This window comes from Haemaphysalis longicornis, unplaced genomic scaffold (assembly GCF_048455015.1).
Source record: "Haemaphysalis longicornis isolate Haplotype H1 unplaced genomic scaffold, Haemaphysalis longicornis Haplotype H1 scaffold_43, whole genome shotgun sequence".
Lineage (NCBI taxonomy): Eukaryota > Metazoa > Arthropoda > Arachnida > Ixodida > Ixodidae > Haemaphysalis > Haemaphysalis longicornis.
The window spans coordinates 801,793-825,523 of NW_027526371.1; the positions used below are offsets into that span (position 1 = coordinate 801,793).

At 48.3% G+C, this 23,731-nt stretch overlaps 1 protein-coding gene across 1 annotated transcript in view; it reads right to left on the reverse strand.

Moving 5' to 3' along the window:
* The window catches only part of LOC144137649 (uncharacterized), a 146,703-nt gene extending 123,214 nt beyond the window's left edge, over positions 1 to 23,489 (reverse strand). The window contains exons 1-2 of the mRNA XM_077669588.1: positions 23,394 to 23,489; positions 1,436 to 1,496 (exon numbers count right to left, since the gene is read on the reverse strand). Of these exons, the coding sequence (XP_077525714.1) occupies positions 1,436 to 1,484 (49 nt within the window). The 5' untranslated portion in view covers positions 1,485 to 1,496; positions 23,394 to 23,489. The remainder of the gene's footprint in view (positions 1 to 1,435; positions 1,497 to 23,393) is intronic.
* Positions 23,490 to 23,731: the final 242 nt, after the last annotated feature.

Here is a 23,731-nt window from a genome sequence, read left to right on the forward strand (position 1 = left end):
ACAGTGGCTTGTAGCTGGGGAGAACTGCAGTGCCAGAGCCACCTCGATTAAACTGGACTCCGAGTATACGCAGGGTGTATACTTTAGGAATCGGTGTAGAGGACCAAATAAATAAAGCCAACAAATTTGAAAAAGTTGTTACTATTATTTGTTAAGGTCATGCCCCCTTCAAGGATTGGAGCGCATTTGGGAGAGTTGAGGAGCAGATGTGGCCCGTTTGCAAAACTTTGAACTATGAATCGGAGGAGTAAAACAGAATGACTCTGGTCTGTGCTAGTTGGTACATCAACAAACAGGTTAAGCGAATTTAACAAATAAAAACGAACAGAAACGAAGAGAGAGGTACACGACACAATGCTGATTAACAACTTAAAAAAACGCAGATATATACGCACAAATATATGAAAGTACAAAAAATATAAAATGTGTTCCGGCTGGTCAGTGATATGATTAGCGAAGATTGGTGTGCAGACATTCGTTGGAGACGTAAAAGGTGCAGAATAGTGCGTGCCACGTGACAACTGACAGTGATGGCACGTCAGTAGGAAAGATGCTTACCGCCCGCCCTGAACCACGATTCTAGGGAGGCTATTTCATGTGCCAGTGTTTTTGCTGACGTAATTCACGGGAAAATGAACAAGGTATTGCAGAGAAAAGGCAGGTATAAGTAATTCGTGGCCAAAAAACGAACAAACGAAAGCGAGGAAAAATACGCAACCACAATGTATCGGGGCACGACTTGCTAACAAGTATCGCGCGGCTTTAGTTTTCGAAGCATCTAAGCAGACAAGTGCCCTAAGGAAGGTTTGTGTCTGAAAGAGGCCAGAGGGTTTCGATAACGCAATACCGTGCAGTAAATATTTTCAATGTGGCTTGTTTTCACCCCCCCCCCTTTTCTTTTTGGCTAGTCCGTTACTGTCACGTCCTTTTCATTGTCTGGCACCGACAGCACAGACTGTTACTCATGTGAAACGAAAAGCTTATACGAACGCGCAAAATAAAAATAAATGAACTTCGCGATGAAATACAGAATAATAAAAGAAGCACACCAAAATAAATCAGCTGCCTTTGCTTGCCGCCGCTAGCCACCAGTGCAAAAGTGGAGGGAGGGAACGCACTGAGGTATTTCGCCATGCCCTAGCCTCCTTGGGCCGCGCTGCCATGGACAGGTTAGGTCCTCTCAATAATCAGCAATTAGCACGATTCGCATAATTAATTTTACATCCGCCTGGAAATATTACCACCGTGTTACGAGGCCATGCCCAGAGCTCGTATATCCCGAGTTTCCCGCAATCTCAGGCCTTCTGGAATAGCACCCCCAGATGGGCGGTTAAATGAGTTCTGCAAGCATTTAGGATTTTGAATGAAATTGAAAAAAAGTGTTTCAGAATCCCTTCAATGCAGTTTGAAAAAGGGTACTCCATTGGTAACTTACCTAGGCTTAGGAGGGCTGTTGTTACAGTTGCAATATGATTTAGTGCCATATCTTTGATCTGCTGCAAGTACAGACAACAAAAAGCGGTGGTTGAATTTATTAGCGCTCCCAACTGTGGCACCAAATTTTCAAAAAAGACTTGCTTTCGCGCATACAAAAACATATTCAACTGTGTTAAATCTTGCGAATTCTATTTCTAACTTTCAAAATTGTTGTCCAAGCCCTTTCGATAAGCGCGACTGTGTGGTAAGAGCGATCCCTTTTTCCGGAGCATAGTGAAATCTTTAGTGGCCTTTGTTACATATAGCCAGTTACGACCAGTGATCATATTTTTTGAACGGAATACAGTATACCCATAACAGCGTCGCACTTACAGCGAAGCTGTTTGTGGACCAAGCAAACCGTGCGCGTGTCAACGGGCAGAAAACCACCCGAAGCGTGGATAGTGCATGCGCAATAGAAACGAGTGAGAGGGGTGTTATGCCACTAAAGGGAAGAAAACATCCGGGTCTCTCGCGGTGAAACTCGCCATGACGACGTGTTTTTGATGTGTTTGGCGAGCCGCAAAGGGAAAGGCACCCTCTCGCAACAGATCCAATGTTGGTACAAGAACGACGCCATAAACGACAGTGAAGTAAAATATTTGTAGTTCACTCTACTCGAACAGCAGGTGGAACGATTGACGTCGTGTCGCTGACGCGGCGGGGACAAAATGAGCGCGGCCTTGCCGACGAGTGTAACTGTCACCGTCTAGCCGGTCCGGCGGCCCGTAAAGCTGAATGGGATGGGGAGCCGAGCGCAAGCGTCAACGTCTAAGCGATCCCGCTTCGCGGGAAGGAAAGTGGGTCCGAGACGCCGAGCACCACAGACGGCGCTGAGACGAAGCTGACTGCGCAGCCAGAAATAATTAAAATGCGACGTAAATGAAGTTTTACTAGCGTACTGTGATGTGAAAAGTACAGGTTTGATAGTACGCTACCTACACCCAGTGCTATGGCGTATTTATTTTGGTAGCATGGGTGTGTCATTAGATAAAAGAGGCAGAATATTGAAGAATACAACGAACGCAAAAACGAAGGATGTGCGGATTCAGGCGTTGATAACTTTGCTTTGTTCAAATAAAACAAAACCAGCTGCTGCAGCTGTATATCTGTGATGCAATAGCCACAGCTCAGAAGCAGTCTTTTCAACTTTCGAATGCTGATTGAGAACTTACCAAACTGCTTCTTGTGGTACTGTCGTGCTTGAAGGGAGCGTAAGAATAAGTGCGGCCATATTGGGAACAACTTATGAATTGTGTGGGAACACTCCAATCCAAGGGTACTATACACAGTCAGAGGGTGTCACTAAAAAGTTTCAGAACAGCCTAAGCGATGCGTAACATTCAAAAAAGGTTACAGCTTCGCCGAAGAACACAGGTTGGTGTTTACTCGGGTGCTTTTAGTGCACCAGTTTTGCGTTGGGGTTCAAGACCTTTAACGCAGTGGCTCGAGAAGGGGTGGTGCAGGGGGAAGCAGGGGTCCAATTTTAAAGACAATCGTTTTTTTCGGGGCTATCGAAACGTGAAAAAGAGTCATTATTCGTTGAACTAAGACTATGAGCTGCATTGCTCCTTACGATAGCAAAAAACAGTTCCGGAAAAGCAGCGTAAAAGGCAAGCGTCCTTTCTCAACATATGGCGCGCGAGCTTAGTGAAAAGAGAAAAATTGAATGAGTTGAACAAACCACACTTGTATTCATCCAGTATCGGCGAGAAACGGGGGGGGGAGAGGGTGGAAAGCGTGGGAGAAGAACATAGAAGAGATAGATATGTAAATGGTTTTTCGATGACATATTCAGAAAACAGATCAAAACAAATACCAGGCAAAGTTTTTTAAAGACCATAGTATTTCTTGGGCTACTAGAACGGGAACATTTTGTTCTGTATGCCTGTTTGTCTGTCAAATCAAAGAAACGTCACGACGTTTATTCGTGTGATAGTGCTAGCTCTTCGTTGTCTCAACTTCTCAAAACTACTACAGCAGGTTTGCTTTTTTACAACTGATGACAAAACATGGCCTTCCCAGTCGCCGTGTGAATGTTAATCCAATTAAACTAGCACAAGGAGAAACCAGATTTTGATATTTGGAATAAAATCATTAGGGGAAGTCAGTGGCTTTTTATTTTCGTCTATATTGCATGTATAGTTGTTTAAAGCTTCCTCCTGCTTTATTTTAGCTAACCCTTACCCCACAGTAACCTGAACCAGAATGGACGTACGTAGCAACTGACCTACGCTTCTGGACGCTTTATTGATATTGCATTTGTTCGCATTTCTATTCCTATTTTCATTTTATTAGTACACTTTCTTTTAGAATTTGGGTTTTTTTCTAAGGAAATGCAAACTGACGAGCTCAAATTACAGTGTTGTTAGTGAAATTGAAGAGAGAACATCTACTGTCGCGAAATAGTTCTTTTCAAATTTCCTCCACCCTCCTCCAAAGCTATTTGACCCCTAAGACACCCTCAGCCTGAACTATGAGTATTGTCGTGTAAACAGTATTACAGAAAATGACGAAAAGAGTCTATTCTCTGTGTTCTATTTAGGATTGTTATTCTGGGTACATCAAAGACATAAAAGAACTCTAAAAAATTGGCACAGCTTGCACTAGTGGTGCAAGGTTGGAGAAAAAATTAAAGCCGTTCTAATCAAAGTGGAAGCTGTCGGAAGTGTAGAGTAGTGATTCGGCACAGGGTCTGTGGCGCCATTATCCGTTCATTGCTAGGACCACTGACGCGTTTCGCCTGCCTATCGCACTCCTCTCTTGATGACTGGAACAGAGGTTGTCCAACGCAATTCAAGTTTCCGGCCTTCGGAGTGCTCGCGCGCCATCTGCCTGGAACAGCACGAGCTGGAATTCTGTTTATTTTATGCTTGCTTCCATCTCGCACATGCTGGAGCCCAACTGTCATTCTGAACGCGTCGTTGTTTTTTTCTTCCGCGGGCACTTTGTTCCGCTTACTATCGTAAAAAACAACCCGACGAGCACTTTTAACTAAATTAACGCGGGGACTGCCGGTTAAGTGCATATATTCGGCCTCAAATGTACCTGAGTAGATTTTTTTTCGTTAGCTAACGGGGGCATATATGACCAGTGCCAGCGGTTCCGAAAGTTTTGAACGGTTGTGCTGACATATACCTCTTGTTCAAGTACTCTGTTTTGGCTGGAAGGCTTAACTGAGGGACAAGCGGATATTTTTTGGAAGCCTCTGCTTGTGTGCGTGACGCCGCGAAGGTCTGTTTGGGTCCATTACGCCACGTGATTGCGGTGGCTAGATATGGTGAAATAGCACGAGCTAGGGCGGCACCCCGGGCCTCTAAAGTACTCTGCACTTCATAGCAGAGCTTGCGGCCTTATCTAGGAGGACTTTCTTTGTGCTCTGTGTTGGTCTTGTAGAATCACACTCGCTGCTCGGGGAAGTATACGTAAGTTTTGAGACATCTACCCTTTTCTGTCTGTTGCGGCTCTAACAGATAAAAACCTGTTTTGCTCTCCATAATCTTTCTTTTTACTAATGCAATTCGCAGCATGACTGGAAAAGGAGACGAAAAACAAGCGTGCTTACTTGAATTTGTCAGTACTGTTCCGGTGAACTTTAGGGCCTCCCAGGTAATTTGCACCTCGCCCTTATTGTTAAAAAACAAAGTTAAAACGGAATCAACCGACGACCATCAGGGCAGGCCTCTCAAGCTTGGACGTTCCCTGGTTTCCCTAAAATCGACGCCCCACGTGACCAACCTACAGCGCCGTTTTCGACCATCAAGTCGACCAGACAGCGCAAGCGAAAGGTTACTTTTGGTAGAGAATACAAAACATTCATTCCGTGACTCAGAGAGCCAACAAAGTTCGCTTACAATGTGTTGTTTAAAAATATTAATAACAAGTTCTGCATCAAACATCCGTTGAGCAAAAATGTACGCAACTTTTTACGAACAACTGACTGGTGCACCACCTCGCTTATGAATTCGCAACCACAAAGCCGCCAATTCAAATTGAAACCGCTGCAACGGCTCACCGTTTCTATTTGCGCGGAACACTGGTTTCCTGACTGTAATTGCTGTTATGTGCTTTTGCGTCCATCAGTTGTTGAGAAGACTGGCAAAACACGGGAATTGAGTGCTTGTGGAGGGACAGATGTGGGACATTCCGCATCGGAAGACAGCTGTAGAGACCAGAATATTTGATTCTTCCAACAGAAGGTGAGTGTTATGCACTCCGCTAGAAAGACGGTGCAAACGAAACCGTTGTCCCCGTCGATACCTCATTTGCGCATGACTTCCACTGGAATATTTTCTTATTACATGATTCAAATATGAAATCTGCATTCCTCGGAGTTTTTGATCAGGGTGCATGCAGAAATATCAAAACAAAAAAACTTGAAAAGAGAGAAAAGACCTTAAGAAAAGCCTCTCAACTCTCCTGGCCGCTCTCGAACATTTCTGACTATCTAGAACCCGAAAAGTTGTGGGCGCATTTGCCTCAAAAGGTGTGGCATCATTTCGGATAGAACTTTCGGGGCTATTAAAAGACAGTAATTCGCCCAGGCTTTACATAATTGTTGCCTTTCTGTTTTGACGCGTTAGTGAGCATTTAGTCAACAGCGCTTTACTACAACTAAAGTTTGCGTTCATGGAGACGTGGTGATGCGAGTTAGGTTATACAAGCATGCCTTGTGACAGCTGATGCTTGTGTCATGGTTAATACGCGTGAACTCAAAAATACTGCGTTATATTTTTTCAGAGGTCGGTGTTCATTTAGACATTCTGGCTGAACCTTGAACATTGTCGGCGCACGAAACAACTTCACCGAGGACTGCCAGGCCATCTCAACTGTTCGTGCTTGCCTGATATGACAGCCATGCGCCAGACTGGTGTGTTTACGTATATTTTACTTCCACTTATAGTTGTTTCTCGGAATTGGTGTCATGATTCTCTTACCTATTCATTCGTCCAATTTATGTTATATTTCTTTCATTCCTTGTGTTTTTTTTTGCAGATACAACCAAAGAACAAAGAAGCATACACCGGAAGGGGACCACATCAAGTTCTCAGCACGAACCAAAGAACAAAGAAGCACACACCGGAAGGGGACCACATCAAGTTCTCAGCACGAACCAAAGAACAAAGAAGCACACACCGGAAAGGGACCACATCAAGTTCTCAGCACGAGGAAATGCATTATGTTGCCTGCAGATAAATGTTACAAAGTGCCAGGTATTTTCACCAAATGTTAAAAAGAAGGCCAGCATATATCAATGCGTTCATACATGTGATGTGCATATTTCTGAGTATGAATGGAATAGTTGTAGTTCAATTCGAGCACACGATATTCGGTGTATAAAAATATTTAACTTCGGGCGACTATTCGGCATACTGCAAATATTGAGACGCGTCAAAATGTGCGATGTTAAATTTTTACGTAATTAGCCACTAAGCTCACTCTATCCCCGAAATTCAACGTTTGTTAATAAATCACGATGCGTACACATAGGCAAATGTACGAAAGCAAATGCGGCTTCTAGTTTACTTTCTTCCACTCCCTTTCACTGCTGTTCAAGGGTACTTCACTTTCTCTGTACGTTTACAACACTTCGCACAAAAAAATTGCTGTAAGACCAACTGCACAACTCCTGTTATCAGCCTAAAACAAGTTCGTGCAAGAAGCTGAGAGGAAGTAAACTTTATTGGAGCAGCTCACTTCTGATACACACTATGATTCTATGCTCAGGTGATCGAGTAGGTGTCTCCATTGTTAATAGCGCTGTGTGGACCTTGCAGATGGGCTTTAAGCCTTTGTACAAAAAGAAATGCGTGGGGTCAGAGTTTGTCTTGGAGGTCTGGAGATATAGTAGCCCGGGGCATCTAGAAACAGCGATAAACGTGTGGCAAAAGTGAGGAAGGGGGAGGTGTGGTGCTTTGTACCTCAAGGGCAGATTGGTTTAGCGAGTTGGATGGGTTGCCTGCGAATACCTCGCAAGAGCTTTTTTGTATCGAATATAATAAGAGAGGCCACTGCTACACTCAGTTAGTAAGCGTGTGAAAATCCCAGTTCCCTCCAGGGCACAATTTACATGTAGCCACCGACTGCAAATTGTTGCACAAGTGGGTGAAAACTATTCAGTCAATGCACCATGATGTCACTCCCAAAAATAGTGCACGCAGGTAGGTCTTGTTCCAAATTGTAAGGAATGAAAGATAGTAGATACTATTGGTTGAACCTACAAGGAGACTAAGAACTTTAGGTCGTGTACCGAACTGTGCGTGTAGTTCATGCATTGCAGTGTCAAATCATATTTGTAAGTCTTGCTTACTGATGTGCATTGTTTTTTACATTTATCAATCACTGAAGCATAAAAAGTGCTTTTAGAATTTTACTGTCAATACAGTATAAGGCCATCCACATTACTACTGGCGAAATTCAACATTTCATTTCAGTTATTTACACCTGAAAGGGCATTACATATGGGGGGGGGGGCTTGGCCGAAGTATAGTCAGCGTTGCAACGCATACAAAAAAAAGACGATGGGAACAAAAAGAATACAAGATTAACGACGTGAAAGTCAACTCATTCCAGCAGGTTAATGGGTTAATGGAATTAATGCAGCAGGTTAATCAGGTTAATGGAACTAACAATGTGGCTCTTCGACGTGCAAGTGCGAGTCAACACAAGGGGAGTAATACGTTATTGTGCATCTGGGTTCTGAAATCATGTTTATCCTCTCTTGCTTATGGAAATTAAATTTCATGTCGCATTTTTACTGTGTAAATATGAAGGTAAAATTATTTAGACCGAGCCTGTTTAATTACATACTATATGTCATCAGCAAGTGAAATATCTCATTCATGAGTATTAATTCCAGTACATGCTTCGTAACCGCCCTAGAGCGTAATAAACAGCTGATACTAACGTTATGTACATCCTATTGTTGAACGGTAAAGCTACTGTTTATGCCAGCATCAAGTATAATAATGGGGCATGCAAGAAGCATTACTGTAAATAAACTAGTTAGCAATTTTCACGCAACAGAGCATATCGGAGTACTTTTAAAAATTTCGAAGTGTTGGTAAAGAAAGTCAGATTATTATTTTAACGCCGTAGGTGTTTTTTTTTCTTTTTCTTTCAACTTGTGATGCTGCTTAGCGCATGCTTGGGGCCTGTCGCACCCCCCAAAAGAGATAGGGAAAAAAACGCCGTGCCTCAAACACTCGCTCACGGATTTTAGCTCCATTGCTACGTTCAAATGCAGATATGTTCGCAGTAAGCGATAGAGTTCGCAATAACTATCGCTTTAATCCGAGAGAATTTCCAAGCGTCTGTGTCCTTCGTAACTTGTTGCGACGTCCAAAAAGAAAAAAAAAAGATATGGCAGCAGAATAATGGAAGCATTGTGCCCTCCGTTCGAAATCTTAGCGCAAGTGAACGGGTTGTTATCGCGAAAAAAAAAATGTTGTCACGAAAGCGACGTACAATTGCAGCGATCGAAATGAAATGAAGTCCTGGCGTCTGTAAACCTGCGGATGTCAATAAATGATTTGTTCTCACTTGTTTCTCAGTGTGGTCTGTGCCAGTCGAGGCCATCTGGTCACCTGGCGTAACGTCACTTCACTAGCGCGGCGCAAGTAAACACTCGGCCAGCGTGCCAGCCAGGAACCAGCAGAAGCAGCGAGCCGGCGGCCGCCATGCGAGGGCAACCATGTTATTAAGGAGCTCAAGCGGCCTGTGCAAAAAGCATCCGCCATGTTTACAAAGCCTTGTTTACAGCGCCATCAAGCGGGCGTCCTCGGTAGTTCACGACGACGCCACTACGTTTTTTCTGGCACTACAGGCAAAGCTAGACCTTTGCTTCTCTATTTTCCTCCCTGTTCTGTGGTTCCACTAGCTAGGTTTCACGTTCTGCTTGGAACGCACGTGGAGCAGAGCAACGCGGTTCTATAAGCCTTGAAGTCGACCGCCTTGATTCACGCGTGTCTCCGCCGTACTGCAGCGCTGGCATCGAGGAACCCCGCCTGTAGTAGTGGAACGCGGTAAATTAAGATCGCCTTGAGCAAACCTTTAGTGGGGGAGGGGAGGGGGGGGGTGGGGATGATGCTGAATAAACTTTATTCGAGACCAGGTGCTGATGTTAGGGCACCCGCCCGGTGGGAGGCTTCCTTAGTCCGGGATGCCTTGGGCTATGCTGGCCATCCGTGCCCTCTCCACCAATCGTCGCTGGTGTGGAAGGTCGGAGCTGGTCAGCAGCTCCACCCACTGCTCATAGGTTGGGGTTAGGGGTTAGGGAAGGGGATTGCTGGCACTCCCATACATATTTTTATTTGCCTTTTTTGCCTTTTTTTACATTTTTATTTGCCTGCTAAAAGGTCACGGTGGCTCTCACTCCCTCGCTAGGAGGGGGGTGCTGGCCGCGACTGCTGGCGTGTGATCGCCGCCAGCGCAAACTGTGCGGCGGCTTTCTGTGCGTCCTTGTCCATCTCGCGCACCGCACGCGCGAGATGGGGCCGTAGTACTAGACCTTTGCTTCTCTAAAATCCTCCCTGTTCTGTGATCAGGGTAACGTGCATAGTCCTCGTCTCTGCCGACTGCAATTTATCCTAACGATCACAAGCAGTGAAACTCAAACCGGAACTTGTCATAACATACACCAATACCGTTAATAAAATATGATATATTGTGAGTACATTCCGAGCATCACGTCCTATTCACAGTGACCGGGTCGTACATTGTGGGAAACTTCCTGTGCTTTATCTTCTTCCCCTCATAATCATCCTCATCACCATTCTACCAATGCTCCTTCTCGGAAGATCATCGTAATCGCAGGCTGGTTCGGGTCCGCGATGGTTGCAACGCTTTCTAATAAACGTGCTCCCTCACCTGTCCATCCACAACTTGAGGGGTGGAGGTCGACCGTGATCCTGTCCTCTACGCCTTGTAATCACACCCCTGGAGCTCCGTTCGGGTCACCGTTTACTGGCACAAGCCATGCAGCGTGAAGCCGGGAGCAACCCCACTGGCGCTGCTGCTGCGCCTCTGGCGTTTGCTGTGACCACCCGTTAGCGTGACCCACCGTTTTTCTACGGGTTCCGCGGCGAAGACGTCGATGACTGGCTCGACACCTACGTTCAGGTAAGTGCATTCAACCGCTGGGACGATACGGCCAAGCTCCAGAACGCATCTTTTTCCCTAAGGGAAGCGGCAGAAATTAGGTTTTTCAACAATGAAGCCGACATTGATGACTGGGCCAGCTTTGCCCAGAAGCTGCGTAAGGCCTTCGGCTCTCCATCCAATCATTTGGACGCGGCGAAAAGGAAGCTGTCTGGTCGTATTCAACACCCTGAAGAGACGTATGCCTCAAAAATCGAGGACGTCGTTGCCCTGTGTCGCCGCGTTCAAAAAGGCATGCCAGAGGCCGACAAAGTACGCCACCTTCTCAAAGGCATCTCTGCATTTGCATTCAATGCATTGGCGCTTCAGCATCCTAAAAGCGTCAGCGATGTGCGCGAAACGTGTCAACGCCTAGATGAACTGCAGTCAATTCGCTTGCCACAGGATGTTCGGGCTACTCAGCCGCATGGGGACTTGGAATTACGGGCGGGCACTAATCCGCGAAATCATCCGCGAATAGCTGCAGCTACATGATCAGCCTCTTCCTACCGCTCCCGTTCTGATGTACTCGGCGATCGCCTCAAAGCCAACCTTGCCCCAAGAAGCTTCGCTGGCTCATGAGAATTTGACAGCGATCCCTCTAGCGCCTACGTCCCGGGACTATTATTTAACCAACATGCGTCCCCGCCGCCAGGCTTTATCGAACGATCGTCCTGTCTGTTACTACTGCGGGATTAGGGGACACATTGCCCATTTCTGCAGGCGACGTCAGCAGGATGAGCGACGAGGGTATGCAGCATTTGAACGCGACGTCAGCTTTCTTATGACACTCGGTACAATGCGCCTGTTTCACCCCCTCGCCGCTCCTCTCCACCTCCAAGCCCTGTTGACACGCCTCAATGTGACCGTTCTTCACAGCTACGATCGCCCTCTTCATATCGCCGCTTCGTATCACCTCTTCACCCCCGTCAAACGCTTTAGGCCACCATCTGGAAAACTAGAGCCAGCAGTTTTTGGAGGGGAAACTGCATTCGTCGAAAAGCCAAAAACTCCTCCAGCGCAACCGTCGAATACATTGCACGTACACGTTGAACGATTTGATGTTGATGCCCTCATAGACACTGGAGCCAGTATCTCAGTCATTAGTGAACATTTGTGTTCGCGGCTCAGGAAAGTGAGAACCCCTTATACTGGACATTCTTTGTGCGGTGCTAAGCAAGTTGTGTTTGAATCATCCGGATACTGCACAGTACGTGTATTGATTGAAGAAATTCGGCACCACGTCCAATGCATGGTCATGTCCAGTTGCTCTCAAGAACTCATTTTAGGGTGGGACTTTCTCTCATCCGCCAACGCTGCCATCTCCTGCCAGTACCCGGACATTGAAATCATCGCTACAGACCGTATGGAAAGTTCGGATGTCCAAGAGCAGTGCTTTCTGGCTCGTGCAGATTACCTTCTGTTCCCTGGATATGAAACGACAATTTTTGTTCATGGTGGCAAGTGTTCTGATCATGACGTGCTCATCGTGCCCCGCTCTCGGCTTCTCCCACGAGGTATTGTAATAGCCACCTGTCTTGTGCTCTTTACACAAGGGTATGCCGCCCTCGTTGTCATGAACAGTAGCCCTGAGGCAATTCTCTTACGGCAAGGCACAACTATCGCTACCACTGCTCAATCTGAAGTTGTCTTTATTGTTCCCCTCTGGTGTATTTCGTCAATTTCGAAATTGCCCTCTGACCCAACCCGACCTGCTTTATCCGCCACTATCAGCTCCGACCTCGCTCCGGAACAAGCCAATTCTTTTCTGGACCTCCTACAAAGGCGCAAATCGATATTGGATTCTCAGAGTACCACTCTCGGTCAAACATCCGTAACCACTCCTCGAATTGAAACAGACATTTCACAGATCATTCGCCGCCGACCGTACCGCGTCTCTTCTTCTGAGCGGAAAGTCATTAACGAAAACGTCGCCAACATGCTCCAGCGGAAAATTATTCGTCCATCAAACAGTCTTTGGTCATCTCCTGTTGTCTTAGTGCAGAAAAAAGACGGATCCGTTCGTTTTTGTATTGATTACCGCGCACTGAATAGAATCACATGAAAGATGTTTATCCGATGCCTCGCATTGATGATGCATTGGGCTGTTTACAAGGAGCGGAATATTTTTCTAGTATCGACCTTCGATCTGGTTATTGGCAAATTCCAATGCATGAGGCGGATACAAAAAGACAGCGTTTGCCACCCCAGATGGAATATATGAGTTTAATGTGATGCCCTTCGGGCTATGTAACGCTCCTGCAACTTTCAGGAGAATGATCGACACTGTTCTCCGGGGTCCTAAATGGAAAACGTGCCCAAGTTATCTCGATGATGTCGTTATTTATTCCTCAAACTTTTTTGAACACTTACAGCAGCTGGATGTGGTACTTAGATGCCTTGCCAATGCTGGCCTTCAGCTCAACGCCAAAAAGTGCGGCTTTGTCACTCGAAGCATAAACGTTCTCGGACACGTTGTCAGCCACGACGGGATTCGGCCCGACCCAGACAAGATTGCTGCTTGCTTAACTTCCCACGACCCCAGCAGCAAAAATCTCTGCGTCGCTTTCTTGGTATGGCGTCTTACTTTCGACGCTTTGTCCAGAATTTCGCTTCCATAGCTTCACCCCTCAACACGCTCCTCAACTCTGGAACTCCCTTCGTCTGGAGAGATGATTGTGAAGCAACTTTCCACGAGCTGAAGACCGCGCTGAGCTCTGGGCCGGTCCTCTCCCATTTTCACGAGTCCAGACCTGTAATGCTGCCCATGGACGCCTGTGGCCACGGACGTGGCGCTGTTCTACTGCAGTCGGGTAGCAAAGATCGAGAGCGCGTCATTTCTTACGCCAGTCGTTCCCTAAGTACTGTTGAGAAAAATTACACCATCACTGAGCAGGAGTGGCTCGCTGCGGTTTCGGCCATCCACAAATTGCGACCATACCTCTACGAATGCCACTTCACAGTAGTGACTGACCACCATGCGTTATGCGGGTTTCAAGCACTCAAAAGTTTATCGGGGCGCCTCGGACACTGGGTTCTCCGAGTTCAGGATTATGATTTCAACGTCACTTACAAGTCCGGGAAAAAGCACCACGACGCCGACGCACTTTGTCGGTGCCTTCTTGAGTCAACGGCCTGTCTCATTTGCGTAATCTTCAACGAGCAGACACATACTGCCGCACGACGACCGACCGGCGTACCGGCACTATACAACCACCGAACAGTCGGGCGCGTCGGCAGCTTCAGCACTTTCAGATTTTGAATGGTATTTTGTACCATTCAAATCACCACTCGTTGGGCAACAGATGGGTCGCCGTTGTACCGTGAGCTTTTCTACAGCAGATATTAGAAGCCCTTCACGACGATGCTTCAGTGGGACATCTAGGCTTCCACAAAACTTACGACCGAGTCCGCTCTCATTTCTTCTGGCCTGGCCTCTCCACCTGCGTTGCCCGCTGCATCGATTCATGCCCATCTTGCCCGCAGCGGAAAAAGCCCACATCTCCGCCTACTGCACTTCTACAGCCGCTTCATTGCTCTTCGGAGCCCTTCGACACAATTGGCATAGATCTCTACGGACCTTTGCCTTGCACGACTGCCGGCTTTCGGTGGATTATAATAGCCGAAGACAGTTTAACCCGTTACGCAGAAACAGCGCCCATTCGCTCTGGTTGTGCAGCCGAGGTAGAACACTTCTTGCGTGCCATAGTGTTGCGCCATGGCGCACCCCGTGTTCTTTTGAGTGATCGCGGCAAGGCGTTTCTCTCCAGCGCTGTTGAAGAAGTTCTCCGTGCTGCAAACGCAGTTCATAAGACCACTTCCACTTACCATCCGCAGACGAACGGTCTGACTGAACATTTCCACAGGACTCTTTCTGAAATGATTTCTATCTACATTGTTGTGAATGTTGGGCCGGACCGCGTGCAGAGCAATGAGCCGGACTACTGTTTCTGAGCCAACTCACGCCTTATATTCACAAGGTAATCCAAACGGGCAGTTACGAAAGGGGAAGGTCAATATTTACAAGACTGGCGAGAAACTGGTCCACTACAGTCCGCTGGGGCTGGCACGGTGGATGGAACGCGACGGGTCGGTGATTTCGGTGAGTCGACGCGAGGTGGTAGTCGGTCAGCAGTACAAGACGTGTGCGCCGAGAAGCTTCAACCCGGCGTTGTGTTCCACGGCGGAGATTGTGGCGGTGCCGATGACTAGCGGCGGGAGGAAATAGCCTGGGCCCGAACCGAGGCCTCGCTGCCCGCGCTCCGCGTAACAGGCACACCGCTCACTCTTGGGACGGACTTCGACTTCTCCCGGCGGCGTCCAGGGCTGTCGTCGGGCCTACACCGCGACGGACGGAAACTGGAAGGAAGCGCCGGCGACGGGCCTCGGGCCGGGGTCCGGCCCAGGAGTGAGCGGTGTGCCAGTGACGCAGAGCGCAAGCAGCGAGGCCTCGTTTCCAAGCCCAAGCTAACTACTCCCGCCGCTAATAATCGGCAACGCCACGTTCTTCGCTGGGTTGAACGTTAAACATAACGCCGGGTTGAGGCATCTCGGCGCACACGTCTCGTCGGCTCCGCGGACAGACTTCCACCTCGCGTCGACTCACCGAGGTCACCGGCCCGTCCTCGCTCCATCCATCGTGCCAGCCCCAGCGGACTGCAGTGGACCGGTTCCTCGCCAGTCCTCTGCGAGTTTTGTAAATATTCTCTTCCCCCTTTCGATACCTGCACGTTTGGATTGCCTGTTAATATAACGCGTGTGTTTGTGTAGGCAGTAGTCCGGCTCATTGCTCTACACGCAGTCCGGCCCAACATTCTTGACATACATTCGGCCTGACCACACCAACTGCGACGCAATTCTACGATTCGTTACTTTTGCCTACAACACTGCAGTTCAAAAGACTACCGGTTACTTCAGTAAAATATGTTGTTGGGCTAGTTGGTTCATTGCTTAATGAAAAATGAGCGCTACAAACGAGGACAGAAAAAGCGAAGAACGGCGAGACAGATGCGCTACTAACAACTGATTTATTCCAAGGAAAGACAGCGATATAAGCAGCTTGTCTACAAACACACAAACATACACAAAAGATAATAGATCGAAAAAAATACTATAAATACAAAATAGCCACAGCTGAAGTCAACAATCACACCTTTTTATCGCATGTTGTCTAGGATACGGTACTCCTTCGAAAACAGTGATAGCGATGCTTCACTGATACAGCCTGCGCTGTTTTTCTGAATAAAATACGCTTCGCGCAGTTCTCGCGCCCAGGTGTCACGACTCTTTCCTATAATAATTGTTTCTGTCAGTCGCGGAAGGCATCCTTTGCCACACTCGCGGCAGTGATGAGGCAAATGCGACCCGGTGCCATTCTTCATGGAAAGATCATGTTCCATGAGGCGGTCATTTACGCTTCGGCCGGTTTGTCCGATGTAAACCTTACCGCACGTGAGCGGAATTTTGTAAATGACGCCAACTTGGCAGTCCACGTACTGCGCACCGTGCTTCGTTTCGCAACAACGTTTCTTTTTTTCCCCGTTGATGCGCTTGCACAGGCTCGCCAACTTGCACGGCGCAGAGAACACGATAGGCACATCGTATTTTTAAGTGCGAATGCACTTCTTAAGCGAGCCTGAATCGTCCGCCGCCGTAGTCCGCATAGCAACAGCTGCGGGTGCGCGCGCTCCTCGTCTTCCCTAGCAACGGGGGGAGATGGGCGCGCGCTGCCTGGCCGCTGACATGGCCCATAACCACGTGGGGGATTGGCCAGGAATCGGGCGTGAGAAGGGCTAATGCACCCGCTTAAAGGAGTACTGACACGAAATTTCAAAGCTGAGATCCGCTCTAGCAATCAAGTACAACGACAACACAAATAGGTGTCTGTGAATAAATGCATCTTTCTTTCTTTGTAGTTGTGTGTGTGTGTGTGTGTGTGTGATCTCTCTTTCGCGAACATTACCGAACCGCGCAAATTCAACTCGTGCATACGCACTTTCACATTCTTCCCCTCGGGGAAATGCGGGGAAATGTTTTGGCCACACGCTTAATATTATGGGCCACTTTATGCATATAAGGCACTACCTTAGGGCACCTTTTCTTTTCCCTCGTCACCTGACAATTCGAGTGCCGGTGCTTGATTTTCTTGAGGAGCGACTCAGAGACAACTGACAGCAGACTGCGAGGATAACCCGCGTCCTCAAGTCGTGACACCTGGGCCTCGAAACTGGCCTGCATGCGATGAACGCATGATTTGATGAGGGAACACTCTAAGCACGAAATAGCAATCGCTCGCTTCACGGTTTTCGAATGAGCAGATCCAAAAGGAAGAAGCCCTTTAGTAGCGCGTGGACAGTACATCCAGCACACATGGTTTTCTGCTATGCAGATGTCAATATCTATATATCTAAGGTTCTGCCCTTTCTGAAGCTCATGAGTGAAACTCAGGCTACCACCTACCTTCCTAAAATACTCTAAAACCTGCTCAACACTTTCGGGGTAGGTTGTAGATTCCCGCTTTCTTAAAAAAAATTCCCCGCATTTCCCCGAGGGGAAGAATGTGAAAGTACGAATGCACGAGTTGAATTTGCGCGGTTCGGTAATGTTCGCGAAAGAGAGATCACACACACACACACAACTACAAAGAAAGAAAGATGCATTTATTCACAGACACCTATTTGTGTTGTCGTTGTACTTGATTGCTAGAGCGGATCTCAGCTTTGAAATTTCGTGTCAGTACTCCTTTAAGCGGGTGCATTAGCCCTTCTCACGCCCGATTCCTGGCCAATCCCCCACGTGGGTATGTGCCATGTCAGCGGCCAGGCAGCGCGCGCCCATCTCCCCCCGTTGCCAAGGAAGACGAGGAGATTCCTGGCCAATCCCCCACGTGGGTATGTGCCATGTCAGCGGCCAGGCAGCGCGCGCCCATCTCCCCCCGTTGCCAAGGAAGACGAGGAGAGCACGCACCCGCAGCGGTTGCTATGCGGACGGCGGCGGACGCTTCAGGCTCGCTTAAGAAGTGCATTCGCACTTAAAAATAATGTATTCGTCCACGTAACTGAGAACGTTAAGAACTATGTCATTTTTTACCTCATCGTGCAACCGCCGGTCAAAACTGGAGAGAAAAAACGGTAGACAGAATAGGGGCCACACACGAACCAATGCAGATTCCCTTTCTTTGCGTGTACAGGTCTCCTGCAAACTTCACAACTGTAGCTCCTAAATATAATTCCAGAAGGGATAAAAACGCGTCTACAGAGATGCAACGGAGCAGTTGCTCCGTTGCATCTCTGTAGACGCGTTTTTATCCCTTGCCTTGCCGCATAGGTCCAGCCCGTTACATGAGGCGTTCATCTCCCGCCTCAACTACTGCCGTCGGCTTGCTAGTCTGAACACGGAAGTCAGCTAATGCTATCGCAAGTACCGTTACGCCCCCAGTCACCGCACTGTCCGCTTCCGTCCTGGTGACGAAATGCTACGATGGACGCTCACACGCAAACCTGGGCTATGCGAAAAAATTCTTTATCGTTTCACAGGCCCGTACACCATCTTAGAAGAAACTTCGCCCGCGAACTACCACGTCACTCCGTGCAGTGCTCCTCTGGATCGTCGCTACCGTGGCACAGAAATAGTGCACGTCTAACGACTCAAGCCTTTCGTGCGTCGCGCCTCTGGACGAACCGCGGCCAGGACGCCGCCTTCACACGGAGGGAGAAATTGTGAGCACGTACTGAGCATCACGTCTTATTCACAGTGAACGGGTCGTACATTGTGGGCAACATCCTGTGCTTCATCTCCTCCCCCTCGTAATCATCCTCATCACCATTCTACCAATCCTCCTCTTGTGAAGATCATCGTCATCATAGGCTGGTTCGGGTCCGCGACGGTTGCAACGCTTTCTAATAAACGTCCTCCTGCACCTGTCCTTCAAGGCCCTCTGAATATATACTGCACAAAGGTGTGTCCATTCATTATTGCACTTAATGCGCGATAATGCGTGTCAATTCAGCCAAATTTCGGCCCATACAATAACAAATCTCCACGCCGTGAACGATGCCGGGGGTGTTAAGTACTGGGACGCGAATTGTCTTTCGTGTGACGCTTGTAATTTACAGTGCATTTACTGCACCTCAAAATCATTTAAACCCCAGAGTGCATCCGCACGCACGGACGATGACGCTCATCATAGAGGCAATACACAACTTGCATCCCAGTGCTTCACATACTCGGCATTGTTCACGGCGTGGAGATGTGTGATTTTGTTCGCTTTTCTTTGACTTAGTGGTGTACTCGTTTCTCAGCCTCAGGCACGGTGCAGATTGGGATATGGGTGTTTTCGAAAATCACCCTCAATGTACTGCATTTTTGGCTAATTGCTTCCTTGTACTTCTTCCTCGTCTCAGGAACACATCGTTTACGCCTCTCATAACCGCCACTAGGTGGCCATCCGTCATTGTGCCCCGTACATGCTTCTTTGCCTCTGCTATCCTATTTGAACTGTTTTCCTGGGAAGTATGCTTACTTTAACTCTCTTGTTATAACCTGCTCTCCATGTTATCATTGTCTATTGCCGGCATATAAGGAAATCTCCCGTGATTTGACTCGGCGCTGCCTCCGCTCCTTTACCTGCACAGGTGTTGTGCCGCCTGGGTGCCCTCCCTGATTGCCACTGCATAGCGATTGCCCGGCTATGTCTCCTTATCGTCATTCACGGCAGCGCTGGGCCACTCTGAGTGACCAGCGCCGAGTTGTCCACCATCATTTTCATGCGTGTCTGCCTTGCCTCCCTCCCGTTTCGTCGCCTCCGAGCCAGGTTTATCCTGGGCGTGTCGTCAGTGCCGAAACAAAGTGCCGAACCACAGTATCTACCGTCTCAGCTGAAGCAATGCTTTTTACAAAGTTATCGCCTCCTCCCGCCTTGCCGTAAAATAGTTCAGTCATAACTGCTGCATTTCTCGGAATTTTAAGGAGGCACTATAGGCTTACACATTCGCGTCAAAAGTTTTTCAGCGGACGTTTTGAGATATATTTGCATGCTGCCGGCGTCTGAGAAACGATACACCACGAAGACAAAGAAAAAAAGAAAAAAGAATCAAAATCTGATCGCTACCACCGCCCGGGTCGTTCGCTCTTTGCTTGCTCTCACACGCGTGTATCGTCGCCGGTCACACACCCTCCGCACTAAGTAGGACATGTAATGCACCGTGCCCCTGCCAGTCGCTTCCTTAACTTTCATCCTCAACACACACTTTCCAGTCTGCGAGGGAGCACCGGTTCAGTGCTTGAAACCAAATATTAGGGTGCGACCGGTCCCAGTAAACCACTCAAGTACGACATGCAAAACCGCCGGTACAATGCAGCTCTACAAGGTTCAGCGGGTACACCACGAGGGAAGTGCAGCAGCCAACGCGAAAAAATTGTACGCATGGAGCTGGCACCAGCGTCGTGCATCTCAAATCCTCTCTCTAAGTTCTGGATTTGTGCGTGTAAAAAGCAAGGCACAAACGTCATAAAAATGCCACATAGTGTAATCTCGAGCGACGAGACGAATTGGACCTATAAGAGGATGAACGTTTGCGGCCTCGGTCGCGGCATGATATCGCTGAATTCGGAGGCCGCGTACCACAACGCCCTAAGGCTCATACGGATAATATCCGTACGCTGGTTCACAATTCCGGATATGTGATAGATCTCCGGTAGCCCATGTCTTAGAGTATTCAAAGCAACCAAAGCCACGAAGACAAAGAAAGATGTCACTCTGGCCGTGCCGGCAAATGGCTGATTCGACTGCAGCCCCAGAGTGTGCAACAGATGGCTACGTCGTCAGACATGAGGAACATCGCTCCCACGACGTATTGTGGGAGACTGTGTTGCACTGAATGATGCAGGTATTGAGCTCAAAGTAGTGGAAGCTCGAAGACAGCACGGTCACTTTCACCATAATGTTGCCTACCGTGCAGTAGCTCAACACTCGCTCACCGAGGTAGTCCTGCCAGCCGCGGACGATATTCTAGCGACTTGTCACCGAGAGCCATAATGCAACCGAGCAGCCGAAGCAATGGACGGTTTTTACGTACTCGAAGGCGGCTCTCTAAAGCCTGCAATGCAGCTACTGCTTCACCATTCATGAACATGCCTCTCGTGACATCACATACCCGCACCACCTTGCCAACGACGCTGGACACCGTATAGTGTTTCAGCGGCTTCCCGGTCACTGTGTTGTTCTAGGAAATAAGAAGGTGGATGAAGCTGCACGCAGGGGACTGGAAATGGGCAATGTGAGGAAGATGTGAGGAACCGTCTCTAGTCCCTTCCAGATCACCAGAACGCCTTCCTACGCAACAGAGACCCTGAGCTGAGGATGAGACTGCCAGAGTTACTACCGGCCGATTAGAGACGTTATACGAACGACTTCGTCTCAACGCAGCGCTCACGAAGTCATCCTTTTTTGACTCGGTGTCACCACAAACGACAACTGCGGGTAGCCGGAAACCATGAAGCAGTTGCTGCTGGAATGCTCCGCATACATACACGCAAGGTGCCGTCTTATGCAGAAACTAGAGTGCCTCAGCCCAGGACCAATGAACTTGAAAGTACTTCGTGGTCCATGTCCATCTCCACCACCTCAACGCAAACTACTGGAGGCGGTGTTCGACTATCTGGACGAGCGTGGCGTGATTTCAGTGATTTAGAGTTTAGAAGACAGACTTTTTAATTCCACTACTCACAAACTGAACGTCATTTTTTATTTTTCTGTATATTTTATTTCTGCTTTTTATTCTTCTTTCTTCTGACCTGTAAGCTATGGACCTTTTTCTTTCAACTCCCCCTTCCCCCGCTGAGTAGCATGTCGGTGTCGCTATTCCGGCAAACAGCTCGGCTTTCCCTTCTAATAAAGAGCCTTCTCTCTCTCTCTCTCTCTCTCTCTCTCTCTCTCTCTCTCTCTCTCTCTCTCTCTCTCTCTCTCTCTCTCCCTTTTACGACGGAAAACGTGTCTGACGGCTGCGAACGTCTCTACGCCATCCTCATTGAACGTCTTAGAGTGGCTGGTGGCATATTTGCGCTCGTCCCTAAGCAGATCATCCTGGTCGTAATCGGCACGGGTGTGGCGCCCGGGGCCGCGATAAGCGTCGTTGTCTCCTTTTCCTCCACTTTATCTGCCGGAATTATGCGGTAATTCGCCATGCTGGGGCCGCGGTATTCGACTGACCAGCTCAGTCGTGTGCCCCTGGCAGGCGCGCGTGTAGTCTGTGAAGGGCGCCAACGCTGGTAACTGGAAACATGAAAACCGCTAGTGGTCGTGAGCTGCGCGGCTTGGATTTGTTAGATGCGCCACCGTGCTCGCGGAACCACGATGAAGGCTGGAGTGAAATAACTGCTAGGCGCTTTCCGGGCAACAGCCAAGCGTGGCCATCGAAACTGCGTGTTTCTCCTGGAACGAGTGAGCAGACGCCAGTTTCCTTTTTGCGGTTTTCTAAGGCGTTGTGCAGCTGAGACAAAGCACGCGGGTTCGATTCGCGGCTGCGGTGGCCGCTTTTCCTGTGGAGGCGAATAGTGAAAACGCCGGTGTGTTCGAGATTTAGGCGCACGTTAAATATTCCCAGGTGGTCAAAATTAATCCGGAGCCCTCCACTACGGCGCGCCTCATCAGCTGTGTAGCGTGGGCGCATTTAAACCCCAAAATCAATCCATCCATCAATGATTGCGGTTTTCGCAATCCGAATCTTACACCGGGGCGTTGATCGGAGGCACACACTCCATGAAGTGCTGCCGCAAGCGTAGGAGCCAGTGTAGACGCCAGCGCCAGGAGCAACGCGGCCACCGTCTTGAGAGTGGCAACGGCAGGCGCGGGCGCGCTCGGCCGAATGCACGGTCAGCAAAGAAACCCCATTGAAAGTGGCGATGTGCGTACAGTTGGATAGCAAACTGAGCGGGTCAGGTTCGGCTGCATAATTGACAATCGTCACGTGTTTCTTGGAGAGACGCGTACTCTAGCCGTCCATGAAATGGAGGCAATTATCGCTGTACGGGCTGTTGGATACACCGAGCGGTCGCTCTAGGGAGTCTGTTTGGCGCTCCGCTACTTATTCCGGGTGATACGAATCCTCACGGCGAGGATATTTAGGTCGCGGATGCATGGATCACGCGCAGGGCACACGTTCTGCACCTTGTCCGCCTCCGCGGTCTTCTTGCGGCCACTCGAGCCGCCATGGCCTTGCCTTGCCGTTCTTTCTTTTTTTTTTTGGCAACTGAGATAAGGTACGCCTAGAATATGCTTACCCAGTAAAATCACAAACAAGCGTTGGAGTGCGGTCCAGACTATCGAGCATAATTGCACACATAGGTGTAGAACGAATTTCAGAGAATCCAAGTGTCAGGGCGCGGTCAGAAGAAATTATAGCACGACCTCCTAAATAACAAGTGACCAATATTTAAAATTTTTATAAGCGATTCACCATCAAACAAACATTGGCGGCAGCTTTAGTTAGTGCATACTGCCAATATTTGAAAATTATCGCCACTGGGACTCCCAGGCTTAGCTTGCGTTTCGGAATAATTATTCAATTTGTCGTAATCGGTTCGTAATTCTACAACTCGTTTGGGCCATTCCGTTACAAGCGTAAGATTACGTTGACTCGGAATAAATACAGAACGATCGAAATTTTTCTCAATTTTTAAGCTTTTCTTTCAGTTCAGTATGTTGAGATAGACTAAAGAAGAACCATAAAAAGCAACCAGACTCAATTGTGCTAGCTAAGAGAAGATAAAACGTTACTTACGACAATTCTGAAATCACTGAAGAGTGCCTCAGAATAAATAAGTCAACAAATGGCCCAAACAAACTTCACCCGATTACACGTAGCGTTCAGCACACCGGCCTGCCAATAAATAGTGAAGGTACTTTTTACGAACTGGAGTTATTTATTTTTGTAGCTTAGCTGTGCCTCTGAAAATTGCCCTTTCCGGAGAGTGCCTATTTGCTAAATGGCGTGGATAATAATATTCGGAAGCGCTTGCAGCTGCTGCTTTGTAATTAAATGGCAAGCAAGCCGATGCAGCGGAAAATGTCATCACTGCACTTGCACTGTGTGACCCTTGACGTAAAAACCCACACACA